At 27.7% G+C, this 17,168-nt stretch overlaps 1 protein-coding gene across 2 annotated transcripts in view; it reads left to right on the plus strand.

The window, feature by feature from the left end:
* LOC107443883 (voltage-gated inwardly rectifying potassium channel KCNH6) overlaps window positions 1-17,168 on the plus strand; it is a 398,302-nt gene that overhangs the window by 357,008 nt on the left and 24,126 nt on the right. For both annotated transcript variants that reach the window (XM_087168266.1, XM_071183149.2), the window contains 4 exons: window positions 2,571-2,764; window positions 4,543-4,618; window positions 7,440-7,679; window positions 16,878-17,102. In XM_087168266.1, coding sequence (XP_087024392.1) covers window positions 2,571-2,764; window positions 4,543-4,618; window positions 7,440-7,679; window positions 16,878-17,102 — 735 coding nt within the window. The remainder of the gene's footprint in view (window positions 1-2,570; window positions 2,765-4,542; window positions 4,619-7,439; window positions 7,680-16,877; window positions 17,103-17,168) is intronic.

A 17,168-nucleotide genomic window follows, 5' to 3' on the forward strand; every position in this document is an offset into this window, starting at 1 on the left:
TTACTTTAATATTGTTTTTACCATAAACTTTGTTTAAACATAGTTTTCTTAAGTCAAAAAGAAATAAATAATAAAAATTAATGAAAACGACATTTTTAATAAAATTACTAAAATACAGAAATATTTAAATACCTAATTTTAGACATATTTTACACTAATTAAATTGTATCGCTTCTGAATTATAAATAATTACAATTAAATCAAGTACGTATTTTATGAATTTTGACTATTATGAATATAGATAGTTATTTCCGTTATCAATACATATGTTTAGAATTTTTACCTAATTGTGAGAAATTAATATATAATCAAAAAGAAAAAACATTAAAAAAATTTAATATACCAGCCAGGAAAGCAAGATTGAAGACATCAAACTCTTTCAATTTTACAACAATGCAAAGTAACTGCAGTTTTTCTGCAGATTCATCAGAAAGAATACTTCTGAAACAATGACTGCATAATTACTTCAAATTTACTGCAGAATGACCACGGATTTAAAGTTTCAGTTTTTTCTAAGTGTATGACTTTGAAGTGACCTTACTTAAACTACAGTAATTTTGTAGACAATAGCTAAAAGTTTTTTCGAAATAAATTACTGAGAAATTACTTCGCATTAGCTGCAAAATAACTGCAGTGTTTTTACAGTTAAGATTGCACTACAGAAAATTTGCAGTTAACTCTAGAAAAACTACGAAATTACTTCAGTTCTGTAGAATAACTACAGTTTATTTTCAGCTGATATAGGTATATAAATTCAAATTGAACTATATCTCATAATAAATATTACTTTTAATTTTGCTCCTATTTTTTTACAATTAATCTATAACTATTGTAAAATTCTAATTTATTTGCATTTTCAAATACTTTAATTAGCTTTGTACTTTTAATTAAATATTAATTCTACATTTTCAATTTTGCCTCAAAAATTGAATTTGAAGAAAAGTGGTAAGAACTTTTATGCTGGCAACAAAGGAAAAATAGTCTGTATAATGTGATAAATACTTTATGAAATGAGAAGATAGTATTAATTCTGAATTCCAATTAAATAAAAGCTAAAAACAGGATAAAAACAGAAAAATTCAAAATGCTGCTTAATTTTTTTAAATATAATATTTTCCACTTTTTCTTTGAATGGTATATTTATAATAAAATACATTGAACATCTGAAGATTCTGAGTTGAATGAATGGATGCTGCAAATGTGAACTTTCAAAAATTAAAGACAGTCAACTTTATTAATAGAAAGCAATTTAAATAACAGCAATTATAGACTGTATGAACAATAATTTCGTAAATATCTTTTATAAAAGAAGTATAGAATGATATGAAATTAATTATCCAGAAATGTTTTGTACCAAAATTATACATCAAAAAAACTAAAACCTGGATATAAATTTATTATATTAAAATAAAATGTTAAAACTTTAATATGAAATCTGAAAAAATTCTAAAACTCTTATCAGTTATATGATATTCCTTCATGCTTTGACTAAGATTCTAGCAGGGAATCAAATTTTCTCAATATTTCATAATCATCCACATTTAACACTTTCAATTTTAATAAATTTTTTCGACAAATAATTTAAAAGAATAGTATATTTTATTAAAAAACGCTAAAAAACAGCTAATTTAAATGGAATGTGTATATAACACATTCAAAATAAAAGTATTTTCAAAATAAAAACAACAGAGTATATCTACTTATTAAAAAGTAAAACAGCGTCTTCTTCAGAAATATCGCTGTGAACTAAAAGTTGTTTTAATTCTTCTTAATTCAAAATATTAAATGACATATTCTCCAGAAAAAAAATTAAACGTAAAATAAAAACGAAGACATAATCTATTTAGATCACAGAACATAACAATTTTATTTAGATTTATTATCGTTTGCTTTTTAAAATAAAACGATAGAAATTCCAGCTTATATCTCGCACACAATTAAATAATAAATAAATCACTCAAGTTTGTGCTAAAAGCACTCAAATATTGCTTAATAAATACCACTCAAGTTTGAGTTAATGCAAAGCAAGAATTTCGCTCAAATAAGAATGTATTTCACTCAAGTTGAGTTTTAACTCTTTTTTGAGTAGGGGAAATAACTTTTTTATTTTAAGAGAGTAAAGACGTTTCCCTATTATGACCTGCTCACCAAGAAACATTTCATAATAGTGAAGCATTCCTAGCGGCGTGTCACGAGATTTTCGAGCATGGGTTCCTATGCAGTCTTAAACCAGATGATGTTCCCTAACTTCTCTGGAGTATATCGCGACCCCCTGCCATATGTAACGTTTTTAAGCTTATACAATTTGACAAGATAGACTAAAAATGCCACTTAAAATAATCGTAGCTTGGAGAGGGAAACCGATTGCAGATTTGAAATCAGCAACGTGAAAATATTCAAGATCCGTTAAAAAAATATCATGCAGCAGAAAACAAAATGAAATGTATTCCCTAGTGTTATTCAGTTGATATTTGTAAACTGAAGATTTATATTTTTCATTATTATTCTCTGAATAGTAGTATTGAGTTTTAATATGATTTGACTTTTTAATCACGTGATTTCTTTTAAAGGAAAAAATGACATTTTTGGTGAGAATCCCTGCATTCATACGAGTGTTGGCAAATCAAGCTGCAATGTGCGGGCACTCACTTATTGTGATCTGCACAAAATTCTTCGAGAAGATCTTTTGGATGTTCTCGACATGTATCCTGAATTCCAAGAAAACTTTTCTGCCAATCTCGAAATTACCTTTCCCCTCAGAGACGTAAGTATTCTTGAAATTCTTTGGAATAACACCAGAAAAATTGAGGCGATTAATCTAATTATAGAGTTCGATTGATTTCATTTATTTATTATGAACTGGATGAATTACGTTACTCGGATGAGAGGAAAATGCAAATAGTAAATGAATAGATACACTGTGCCATTGGCCGCGGGTTCGAATCCTGCTCAGGGCATGGATGTTCATTTCTTTCTCTGTGTTCTATGTCCTTTCTTTTTTGTGCGTGAATGTGACCCGCCCTATAAACGGGTTTGTGGTTGTGTGACGTGGGTGACGCTGCTCCACCGCCGTGGCTTTGCCACCGGTGCCCACCGGGTAACTGGAAGAGAGTAGCAGTTCTGGCTTTTCTGTGGCCATTGGGACAAATCCCAAGAGCCCGCCACTAAAAAAAAAAAGATACACTGTATTAATTACAAATCAAATTACAGTAAAAAGCACCGTGAAATCCATTTTTTTCGAAACATGTTACAGAACAAAAAATTTGATTGACTGAGTTACTCTAATTAAATAAATATTATAGTAAAATTTACGGTATAATATTTTACGATAAAAATAGATTTTACGATAAAATGAATTTATTACGATTGAATAATGATTGAATGATTACGGAAGATGCAGCCAGTACTTGTTATAGTTAAGATACTGTACGTAATCATGTACAAAACTAAAACGTGCGAAACAGAATAATATGAAATTGTTTTTTCGCTGAACTATTTTAGCCTTTTGTTAACTATAATTAACTAGTATAAGACAAATAATGAACTCTTTTTAAATATCACAGAAAGCAGAACGTTGTAGTAAAGCCGATATAAAAAGTGACCGGGGGAATCGGAAAAAATTGCAATCATTGGCACAATGGAGAAACAGTCTGATTTATCCGACGTCCAAAGGGGAACTGGCATTGGTTTTTCTGCTAAAGGTGGAAGCATTTTCGAAACGGTTAATTTTGTCAAGTGTTCGCCTACCTTTGTGGTTTGAGTATCCCTTAAGATGTGATAAGGCAAAACGATGACTGCGGGAATGCTTTCGGGTGAATAGACGTGCAATCGATGAATAACTGATCACCTACATTAACCAAGGGTGTCTTCTCAAAGTGTCTACCAACAGTGTCCTCTCAATGGTAGTTCAGAGGTCGTAGCTGCGTATGGCGCTTCAGCAGTAGACACATGGTTAATGCACATATGCTGATTACTGTTCATTGGTGACGAAGGCTGGAAATTGTACGCCAGTCCAGCAACTGGACATCCACTAAGTAACGGCAGGTGGTTTCTCCCTACGAATCATGTTTTGTGCTCACCTGGGCGTTTGTGTATATGGCGTGAAACGTCTGAAAGCAAACACCCTGCACCTGCATCAGTTTTCGAGATTTTCCAAGCTGAAGAAGGGAGGTAATCTGGGAAATGTTTTGTGGCATTCTCGGGGTGTAGTCTTCATTATGGAAACCACGGTGGATCAACAAAAGTACGAATCTGTCCACCCCAACATGTGAATTGTTTTCCTATGGCGTGTACCAGCAGGACAATGCGTCGTGTTATAAAGCTCGTAGGGTAGTGCGTAGATGGCTACGGCACTGGAGTCGGTATTGCTCAACATACAGTGAACATCCTCAGGAATCTATTTTACTCTCGTTTTGCATGTTTCGCAGCAGTTCTCTCAGTGAAAAGTGGTTATTCAGGGCTTTGCACGTAGTAACATTATGACTGGACTGTGTATATGATATAATACATATGATATGACAATATTTCTCTACTTGTATTTAGGAAGATCAAGCTGGTGTCGATCCAGATCTATTTAGGTGCAAGCAGAGCTACAGGCCAGCTAGTATTTCGGAAGATGGTAAACAGCATATTACTTTCTTATAAATAATAGAGGGGATGAGAAATAAAAGGTCTTCGATAGTCCTTTCACAAATTATAGTTTTCTTTAAAATTTTTATTTAATCCTTTTACCAATTAATTAAATAATTTTTCTCATTCATTTAGTTTCTCCTCCTTTCTTTCAGTAATCTGTTGAGTTTTCCCCTCAATCGTTAATTTACTCATTTATTCATTACTGCATTTACAATTTTTTTAGAACAACACCGGATGATGATGTTTACACCATATGACTCCAATAAAGACATCACTTTATAAAACGAAGTTAAATAATAATACTCGTACGGAGTGTATTAAAGAGCATAAGCGCTGTAAAATGCCATGAATCTTTACTGTATAATTTTTTTTCTTCATAACGAATAATCGTTAAAGAAATAGTTGTCTTACTTTTGCTTTGCTTACTGATTTAAAAACCCTTTTAAACATGCTTTGAACTATAAGCATCTATTTTAAAATAAAGTAATTTGTAAAATTTAATTTTTGTAAAAACAGAAATATAAAAACACATATCAGAAAAGTTCGATGGCATTCACTTTTTTGCAATAATATTGATGTATAGTAAAATATAAAAGAATTTAATTATGTTAATTTATTTTAATACGTATGATTTTAAATTATTCATCATAATTAAATATTTTCTTTCAGCCTTATTTGTCTCAATAGTACTACATAAAAAACAAAATCATTTCTGAATGTATAGAAAACAAAGAAAATGTTAATTATTTTTCAAAAAATAAAATTATTCATTTCAAAGTGCATTGAAACTTTTAATTTGTATTTAAACATTTCACAGTTATTTGTAGTTACTTTTATAATCAATTAAATATAACTTTCGGTATTTTTTAAATATATTTATTCGTTTCAATAGTTCAAAAATGCTGTTTAATAAACGTGAAACGAGTCAATCATTGCTAATAATTTACATTTCGACAGTTAAGACTGGGAATAATTTCTGGTATATTGTCTGAAATAGAATATTTTGAATGCATTTACTCATTTCAAATATTTAGAATTCAGTATTGCTATTTGAGCGTATATTTTCAAAATATTCACAGAAATATTTTGAAAGCCTTGGATATTATAATTTAAAATAACTGCCAGACTTGAATTTCTATAGAACAGTTATGGAAATTGGATATATGTTATTTTAAAAACATGAAAATTAGAAACATAACTATCTTTGTGTTTATTTTATAGCCATTTTATTTTTAATTTATTTTTTAAAAAAATTGAAGAAATGATTAAATAAAGAGTATGATTAAAATGATAAATCATCGCACTTTAACATAGTAGATACCTCACTTGTATTTAATTTTTCATTTGTGTTCAAAGTGAAATTTAAATCCAATACAGAATTATAAGTAATAAACAAAGCGTTTTAAAACTTATAGTATTTTTCCTAGAACAATTGATTTGTTTTAATATATAAAGCAGAGCAATGGACAAAATTCTTCATATATTCTAGTTGCCTTGAAATTTTCTTATAAGAGTGCATAATTTGCATTAATATGTCCTTTGAATCAGTAATTAATTCAAATTAATGAAAAGAATCAACTAAATTGAAATAAACTTGCAATTGACTTCAACTAGTGGTTCTCAAATGGTGTTCACAGGGATCAGGGGTGAAAGCGAGACGGAAAAGAGGAAAGGCTGGCAGTAAAACCATTTCAGTTATAGCTAGTTTTGGAGAGGAGTTTACCTATTTTTTTTTTAAATTTTTCAACAATATCTACTTTATCTTGGAAAAGAAGCAGTTTCATATATATGCCAGAATTATAAAAGAAATCTTGATAGTTACAGATATTTCATTTTTTTCGAAAAAAATGTTGGAATGAAATGTTTTACGTACCAGGTTTTTCTCTTTTCCGTCTTGCTATATAAGGGCTTTCACCCATGACAGGGATTCCAAGAGTTTGAACACTTTTTAATCAGCTACGCTTTCAGAAACTTGTTATAAATTTTATATTTAATTAAAAATCTATTTTTTTAAAATCACCGTTATTTTATGAAATCATTTAATTAAAATCCTGGTGGAAAAAAAAGCTAAATTGGAAAAAAAATATTTTCTAATGACAATATGTTGAATGAACAAAGAAGTTATGCACTTACGAAAAATTTCCTTAGTATTTAGCATTGAATAAAATTAACCAAACTCAAAAATAAAGAAGTATGTTTCTGTGATGTTTCTCCTTACTTTAATATTTACCATATTTTATTTTGTTGTCTTTATTTCAACTAAAACCATATTTCAGCTCTTAATTTCCAGTTTATGTATACACTAAAATGAAATAATGAGCTATATCAACAGACACTTGTGTGTGTGTTGGTCTACACTCTTGAGCTGTTTACACTCCAGAACTGTAAATTCAACTGTCTGATTTATAGCCCAATTTTAACACTAACATTGATAAACCGATACGATGTAAAAATTTCATTCTTCACGCATTTATTAAATATTTTCAAAATAATTAATAAAATTTCAACCCACAAATATTTTGAAAATAAATAATAGCCTTTTACTAGTTAATATGCTCATATTTGCTATTGAAATTTATTCATTAAATCTCAGGGGTTCCGCCAAAAGAAAGTCCATCATTTAGGGTTCCCTAATCGAAAAAAAAATTACGAACCGTTACTTCAAGCCAGGCAGCTTTTCTCATGTTTTTTTTTAATATGTTTTAAAAGTTCCAAAAAATATTACAGAAATTATCAATAGATATAGGTTTTATCTTTGTAAAGATGGATAGCTTTGTTCAGATTAAAAGACATAAATTTTGTTCCAGAAGATCCACGCACTTATGCCTATCAGTATCCTAGACCGAGAAGAAAACGAGCCACTCGTCAATCCTATCTCGGTGAAGGAATTGCAGGTTTTAGCGATGACGAGGATGACCGTCAACGATTCAGTGGTTATGGCACAATCGAATTCAGTCCAGACAAAGCAGGACAAGATGTCACACCCGCAAATTTGAATTTTGAAAACAGAGAGGAAAAGAAACATAGTCTGAGAAGCTCCATTTCTGGTAACTGCATTAAATTTACACGGGTCAAAAATTTGGGCTATGTATACATTTGGAATTAATTGTTAACTGTCAGAATTTTGAAAACAGAGAGGAAAAGAAACAAAGTTTGAGAAGCTCCATTTGTGGTAACTATATAAAATTTTACACCGGTCAAAAAGTTGGGCTAGGTATATATCTGGAATTAATTGTTAACTGTCAGAATTTTGACAATAGATAGGAAAAGAAACATAGTTTGAGAAGCTCCATTTCTGGTAACTACATTAAATTTACACTGCTCAGAAAATTGGGCTAGGTATAAAAATTAATTGTGACTGTCAGAATTTTACAAATAGATAGATCAAGCAACATAGTCTGACAAGTTCCATTTTTTCTGACTATATTAAATTTACATTGGTCAAAAATTTGGGTCAGGAATATATGAAATTAATTGTTACTGATAGAATTTTGAAAATAGATCGGAAATAAACATAGTCTGAGAAGTTCCATTTCTGGTAACTATGTTAAATTTACACTGGTCAAAAAGTTGGGCTAGGAATATATTTAAATGCTACTGTTACTGATACTGTTTAATTGTTACTGTCAGAATTTAGAAAATAGATAAGAAAATAAACATATTCTGAGAAGCTCCATGTCCAGCAATTATATTAAATTTACACTGGTCAGAAATTAAGTTCGGAATATGTTTGAAATCAGAATATCTATACATCCATTTTTAATGCCCATATAATTTACCTAAAAGATTTTAAAGCAATCTTTTTTCAGAATTATTTCTTATATTTTTATTTTTAATCTTTTTTAAATAAAATTTTAATATGTTAGATACAAAAATAAATTACATCATTTTTAATTTTGAAATATTAAAAATTTAATATATGGAGTAGTTTTTGAGATGCGAAATTGTAAGAAAAAAATCTTTTTTACGCATTATTATGTACTGCCATTTATTTATATTTATTGATACGAGAAAAAAAGACTATCAATATTTATGCTTATTTTTTTCATGAAGTAGTATACTGTTCATCCCTAATTCACTTCATTTATTTTTCCTTTTTCAAAATAATTTGAAATTTAATAGTCACTTTTTAAGCGAAAAAGTCCCTTTTCACTTTTTTTATTCCTATAAAAGTTAAAACGCAATGTAGGCTTACCTCTTGTACACTAAAATTATTTGAAATTTTTAACTGAAATAAAATATTTGTGTCGAAATCTATTTTCAAAATCCTTATAAAAAATGAGCCAATAAATTTATGTTTTTTTAATAAACAATTATAATTAGCTTTTTATCTCCCTTACTCTTGGGTGAATTAATGACAAAAATATTCGAATGTTAGATATCTAATAAATTTTGACAAATATATAGGAGCTTGAAAATTATATTTTTGCTTTTGTTTATACAGCTACAATCGCACAAGCAAAAAGTATTTCTCGCAATCAAATTCTTTTTTTGCTTTATTAGCTAGAAAATAAGTAATAAAGTTTAGCCTTTTTATTTCTTTAGCTTTCCTTTTATCTAAAATTTTGTCAATGAGTGTCGTTACGAAAAAAATTTAATTTAATAATATTAATGCCAAGTCACTAAACAGTGAGCTTCACATCTTTTGTTTACAAGTGCAAAAAAAAGTTCTTTGTTTTAGTTATTGTATAGTTTCACAACGTTAAATGTTTCGAAAATCTTAAGTGACTTATAATTTCATTGTGTAATTTGTTTAAAACACCATAATTTTAGAACAAAATGATAATTTAAAAATCTATTTTCGTTTCCCACAAGAATAAAGTTAAATTCAATTAGCTTTTTATTAATGTTAATTTTTTTCTAATTTTACAAATTATTTGAATGTTAAATTTATAATTCATTATTTGGTAGTGCAGGGATTTTAAGAATATGAATAATAAAATAATTGCTTGAAACTTCAAATGTCTGATTTTCTATTAAAAGTTTTGAATTGCGATTAAAGTAGACAAGAAAAGAAGGTAAAGATCAATGTTTGAAATAGAATAAGAAATAATTTTGAATACAGGTAGTTTTGTTTTTTATTTATTGATTTATTCTCGTAGTTTCTGATACAAGAATAAGTGGAAAAATACTTTGAGATAACGTTTTATGGCCTCTCTATACCTATATTTCATATTATTATATGTAAACATATATAAAACAGTAATCCCGTTAATATTATATTGTAAATTAACTAGTTTTCCAAAATGTACTTTGATGAATTTTTTCTTAATCTCCATAAAATACAATATAAATACCCTCTAATAAATTTACGCAAAATTTGGAGAGTTAACCGTTTATTTCTAAGGTTAGCTTATTTCTTGGAGAAAATGGTCAGTGCCCATAAATGCGAGGAAATTAAGCAAAATTTATTGGTAGAGTAAATCGGTAATTTATATGGCCCGTTCTCTTCATTAAGAAAAAAGTCCAGAGATCGTAAATGTAATTGACTTTGGCGAAACTAGTAGAGCTAAACGCTGATTCATACGGCCAGTTCTCTTCTTTGAGAAAAAAAGTCGTGTGGAATAAAACTTCTTAAATCTCTCGGTTGAGGTTCAGTACACAATTTTCCATGGTGGTTACATGATCTGACAATGGAGCCAAAGTTCCCAGGTTCGAATCCAGCCGGAGCCAAAGAATTAATCTCCTTCACTCTCTCCTTATTGGAGATCCTGGGCAACAACTCTGGACTCTCTAACTCTTTGACAGATCGCAGCACCACACCTATTTGATTCGTTACATGATTTGCCATGATTCGACAAACAAATCGCTTGAGTCTCAAACAATACCAAAGCTCAAATCACGGAATATTTTTGTGAACGTAATTTTAATTTATGGTCAGTGGCTATATAATTTACGAAAAGAATTTTTTTATGGTCATTGTAGCTTAACAGGCATAGTTTTATTTTTACGATCAGCAACTGGAAGTTTTTTCTTTTAGTCACAGATTGCTATCTAGCGATTATAGAAATTTTCAAGACATTGGCTTTACAGTGTAGCATGTTTTCATGTCTTAATATTTTCTCTGAAATACATAACCTCATTTGACTTAAAATAGGCATATTATAAAATTTTCAAATAATTATTTTTTTAATCAGTTAAATGTTTTAAAAATTACTTTAGAACACTTTAAACTGGAATAAGATGTGAGACATATTTCTGACGAACTTAAATTTTGATCTTTTTTAACAAATTTTTTTTGTTGATATATATTGGTTTGAAAATTTGATTGCTAAAGATATTGAGCTGTTCGGAAAATACGCTCGTTTTTTTCTTAGTCGAAGACTTAATTATAATTTTTCTCTGTCAATTTTCCACCAAAGTCGCATAATTATTGCATATTTTAACAGATGATGCAGCAATGCTTGCTAATTGAAAAGTTCGATCGATAAGCAGTTGTTTTTGGTTGGTGCGTTTCTTTGGAAAGTAAAATAAGAATTTTCAGAATAATTTTTTTATTTTTTATTATTGAAATGGGAAAAATACTGTCCAAGCAAGAAAAAAAACGATCTTATGTGTATGGAAAAGATGTATTGGCAGTACGTGACGAAATTGGTTTTCAAAAGTTTTATCCGGCAAAATTTCTGATTTGCACGGAGATGCACAACGTTAGTTTTCGCTAACGAAGATCTATAAAAGCATTAATTGTTGCAAAGTGGTAAATAACAACTAGTGAAATCGCTGAGATATTAAAGTTATCGAATTCAACTATTCATGACCATTTGAAAATTCAAAAGATTTAATCACAAAACTTGACGAATGAGTTTATATTATTAGGGAAAGAAATATGTGCTGACGTCTGTGAATTGCTTCTCATGCGCCATAAAAATTATCCCGTTTTGAAACGGTCACCGGTGGGGAAAAAATTGTGTGTTTTCTACCACAATGTTTCGGTCCCTACAAACTTTTTCAGATGGTAAAACCTTTACTTCAAATAAGGAGATCTAACATCTCTTGGCCAAAAAGAGGAGTAAGGTTTTTCCAAAAAAAGGAACGAAAATTTTATGCACATGAAATCATGCTACTACCGGAAAGATGATTGAACCAAAACTGGCACTATATGATTTAATAAAACAGTCATTCACCATAGAAAACCGCCTTTCATTTTCATAAAAAAGCGAAATTACTTTCTGAACAATCCAATATGCTAATAAATTTTTTTTTATTTTTTTTTAAACATTTCCTGTAAAAATGCTCTGCGATGAAACATTGCAGTAAAGGTTCCGAAAAACCGGAAACTTTTTCGTTTTTCTCGTTTATCATTTTTAAAAGACATTGCGTTACAGTAGATTTAAATTCTTTCTTGTGCATTGCCTACGTATCATTATTGATCGCTGCGCAAAATCTTAAGAAATAACATTTCCTATATAAAAATACATTTGTTTGACTAGATTTTGCTTCCACCGAGGAAGGTACTTGAAGCATCTTTCGCAAATGGGGCTGATTTTTTTAGAGACGATTTTTTTTTACATTCGTAAATCTTATTGAAAATTTAATTTCCTTTTCACAAAGTAAGTTTTAAATAATTAAAAATTAAAGATTACAATTTTGAAGTCTGAAAGTTATCATTAACCGCAAATGAAGAACTTTTGTGTACTGAAAATTGTTGCTTTAATTAACTTTTTTTCCCTATATTTGCATTTTAAAAGATTACAAATAAAAGAAATATAAAAATTTGAAATAAAATTTTATCGTTTTGAATAATGAATTAAAACTATTCTTGAAGACAGCTATTTATTGGCTGCTTTTCAACTCTAATGAGAAATAGTATAAAATGCATTTCCGTTTTGTTTAAGCAACATTTACGCTTCATAATAAAATAAAAAAATTCAACATAATTCTTCCGATTGAACTTGTTGTCGTGCATTTGACAAAATTTCTGTGATTTTTTTTTCATTTTTGATTATTAAATTATATTTGTTATTATATTATTTTTTATTATAATTTTTTTATTATTAAATTATTTTTATGGTTAAATTATTTTTTATTATCATTTTTCATTACTAAATTATTTTTATAGTTATATTATTTTTTATTTTCTTATTATTATAATATTTTTATTATTTTCAATTATTATATCTCTACAAAACGAAACGAAATAGTCCAAAAAATTATACGTATTATTTTAAAACCGGAAAAACTAACTCGAAAAAATATTCAGTTAATTTGAGAGTGTCACTTTCTTTGTAAATTAGGGTGATTTTTTTTCCATCATTATATTGGAGAAAAATATTGATACGCTCATATTTCATATTTTGCCTTATAAGACTTTTGATTTGGATGACTCTCATATCTAATAAATTAAGTTTGTTTTTAGCTAATTCCACCAAAAAATTAGCCTGGTGAGAAATTTGATTTTGATGATCCTTATCTATATCTTATAAATTAACTTTTAAATGACTCTTGACCATATCTTATAAATTAACTAAATTAGCTAATTTAACCGAAATAAAATTTAGGCTTAAGGAATTAAGGCTGGGGACAATAAACTAAATATACGACATGTCATACTTTCAAATAATATCATCAACAATATTTTCAATGCTTAGCTCGAAATAAGCTCTGTATTAACATAATCAGTATCACTCTTCTTTTTCGAAATTTTAAAAATGTCCCTCTTCTCAGCTTCCATGAAGCGTTTTAAAACATTGAATCCCTAGTTTTGAAAAAAAACCTGCATTTTAACTTGCTATTTTTTTCACTCACTGTACATTAAAAATACTGTAAAGTGTAAAAATAATGTGTTTTAGATATAAATTCCGTGTGCCAGTATTTTTTTTTTTTTTGCCAGAAATATTCTTGTTTATAATCTAGTTCCGCCAAGCAAATTTCAGTTATTTGTCTTCTCTCTTCGATTTTAAACCAAAAAAAAAAAAACTTCTTTGAGATGTATAAAAAAAAGGCATGAGATACCTCTTTTAGGTGAGTTTCGTTTCAAATCACACTTTCACTGAATTTGTCTCGAACAGAAGCTGTGTATAAAGAACAGAAGCTGAATTTCAAGCTGTTATTTTTTAAACTGTAGGCAGTTTTTCTGTTATAAAATGTCAGCTAAAAGTGAATTTGTGAAAAATATCTGACTGGGTTATATAACTAACTAATGTTACTAGATGATTAGTTAGTAACATACTAATCTGTTATATAACTAACTAATCATCTGTTAATAAAACTAGGATAAATTGTATGATAGCTTAAATAATTGTATGATAACTGAAGTTATTGTGAAACACTTTTTATTTGAGTTATGATCAAATTTATGAGCTAAAAAGAGAATCTACAAAAGTGTTATGTGTTAATTAAGCTAGGATAAACTGTATGATAGTTGAAGTAATTGTATAATAACTGAAATAATTAAAAGATACTTTTTAATTGAGTCATGCTTAAATTTTTCAGTTAAAAAGCAATTATATCAAAGTATGATCTGGTAAAAAAAAATATAAAAATTCGTAAAAGAACTGAATTAATTGATAAACAATTTTTTATTGAATTATGAACACGTTTGAAACCTTTTGCATCATTATTCAACTCTGTAAAATATTCCGGATCAAATTATTGTATAAATTACCAGCACTTTGGGTACATCTATGAAATCCATTTCATTGTAAAATATTATGCCGTCAATTTTTACACCAATATCTATTTAATTAGAGTGATTTTAAGGTAATTATTACCGTAAAAACTACGGTTTATTAGATGTTTTGTTTCGTAGCATTTTCTAGTAAAATAGGATTTTACTGTAAAAAGTACCGGCACTCTGAGTGTCGGTACTTCTTACCGTAATTTGATCCAGAATTTTTTTTTATAGTGTATCTAGAAACCACTGATATAATAATATAATAATCAATGAAATATAAAAATTGTTACAATGGATTAAATTATTAAATCCTTTAAAAATTTTAAAATCGATAAATAACATTCAGTTTTTCTTATTGAAATAAAAAAATATTCTTAAAATTCCCTTATTGATGAATAGTAATTTTTTTAAACTCAAATTAAACAATCCAAACAACTTTTTTTTGTCTATAAATATTTCGAACAGTGATTTTAAATTTTAAAATTCAAAATTTAAATACATTTTGCTACAAAATTGTCAAATTAATTGCCCTTTCCTAAGAGGAAAATATATAATCTCAGTTCATTCACTTTCGGATCAAATATGAATATTGTATGTCTTTTTTGATTAATTATTTTTTTGAATGAATATCCTCCATAGGCTCAGTGGGTATTAACTTCTGCAACAGATAAGATACAGTGAATGATTAAAATTATATTATTTATAAATTTTCGTCTTTTTTATAGGGCATAGTTTACTCTATTCGCTATTCGTGTTTTCATATTTTATCTGTGAAATTGAAAAGATAAATTTCAATTTCAGTAACTATGATTAGGAAATAAAACTGGAATTAAAGCACTTTAAATTCGCGCTGCTTTTTGTGAGAAGCAAACCCGATTTTAATTTCTCACGGCGTTTTATTGCCTTAAGTATTCAATTTGTATTGTCTATTTTATTTACTTATTTTTCAATAACTATTTTATAGCTGGTTACGTAGTTAGATGGGTGAGACATTCCTTAAAATGAGTATACATTTTTTTGTCTTTTTAATTATTGGGTATAGTTTATTCCAATCATTATTTGTGTTTGCATATTTTTTTAACTAATGGAACTGTTACGGCTAGTAAATGATTAAGCGGACAGTAGATCTCTAAAGTGATTTTTTTTAATTTTTTATAATAGAAGCCTCGATTTTGGTATGCAGCATAACGTTTGTATTAGGCTTCAAATATAAATGTAAAAAGAAATTAAGAAGACAGTAGTTAAAATATACACTTAATTACATTGAATAAAAAGAGTTCCTTTCACTACAAATACTAAGCAATAATTTTAATTTTTAAAAAAAAAATTTAGTCTCATCTAATTCTCAGAAAAAAGTTTGCTTGAAATTTTTTTAAAAATATACGTCTATATACATAAAAAATAATAAAATTTAAATTTTCATAAAATTTTTATTGTAAAATACTCCTTTTTTTAAAAAATAAAATGCAGTTTAAATTTAAATTAGAGACTTCATTTTAAGTAGCATTTGTTTTAGACCTTATTTATGACCAAAAAAATTGAAAAATATTAAATATTTTGGCAAAGTTTTTAATGAGACATTTTGAATGACATTCAATTATGCAATTAAATTAAGTCATATTATTACAATATAAAAACTATTAGAAATGTATTATATTATTATAAATTTCTTATATTTTCAAAGGAAACTAATACTTTTAATCTGTGCAGTTCATACAAAATTGATTAGGTTTCTGTAATCAATAGGCATGTTTAATTATTACAAATAAATCAGTTTTATTTTGAGATTTTAAACGTCCACTGTTCACTATGATTCAGAATTAAGATTAGAATTGGAATTAAGACACTTTTATAAAACTCTTCATATTGAAAAAAAAACAGCCCCATTACATTACATTAGCTTAAAACATTTGTAACATTTATTTATTTTTTTTAATTAGTAATATATTACTAGTTACTTATTTGGATAAATGGCAATAAAATTTATTAGCCTTTGGTGATTCTAATTTTTCAAACTATTTTTATGTTTTTATTTTTCATGAGTTGCAGAAAATTTTTTTTGTCTTTAATAATATTCTATCGTTCTTTTTTTGTGTCATATTTCTGTTGATGTCAGTACTAATTTTCAATTAAAAATTGAGATATTTATAATAATTGAAAGTATACAAAACATAAAGTTTGATTATATACTCATGACGCATAAATACTATTATTACAAGATGCTTTTTGCATCTTACTATTATGTTTTAAGAATTTATAATGTTTAATTTATCAAATCATTGATAAAATGTGATTAATCATGCAAATACTGGATGTTAGTGAATTGTCATATGGCATTTTAGAATATGTTTCTTTTTAAGCTTTTATTTTTACACTTATTTTTGACTTTATTTAATTTATTTAATTACTGATTAAATGTGATTTTTTTTCATAAAAAAATATATTAGGCGCTGACTAATTGCAATATTCCATTTTTAATTTTTTTTCCAAATTTTAAGGCATACATACATCTTAGATTTTATATTTCATTTATTAAATTATTGATAAAATTTTACTTAATATTAAAATATTGGATGTTAATTAAATGTCTTAATGCTTTTATATTTTTTAAACAAATTTTTATTTATTTTAGGCGTAGCAGAAAGTGTAACGAACTTAACAAGTGCCATGTTTGGGGGTAGCAGTAACAATTCTAAAGCTCATTCCAGATCTCAAAGTCCTCCTGCTAATTCCAGAAGAACAAGTGCTCAAGACCTGAGGGTCGAAATATGGACACGACCTGCCACACTGACACGTTCTTCCACTTCTCTGAAGCACTTCAAGGAAAAACCTCTTCAGCACGGAACTCCTGAACAAGGTTTATGTTTTTTTTTAATTCTACATCTGATTTTTTTAAATTCTTCCAAAATAGAAGCTTCAAAAA

This window comes from Parasteatoda tepidariorum, chromosome 7 (assembly GCF_982258835.1).
Source record: "Parasteatoda tepidariorum strain Cologne lab strain chromosome 7, Ptep-v5.0, whole genome shotgun sequence".
Classification (NCBI taxonomy): Eukaryota; Metazoa; Arthropoda; class Arachnida; order Araneae; family Theridiidae; genus Parasteatoda; species Parasteatoda tepidariorum.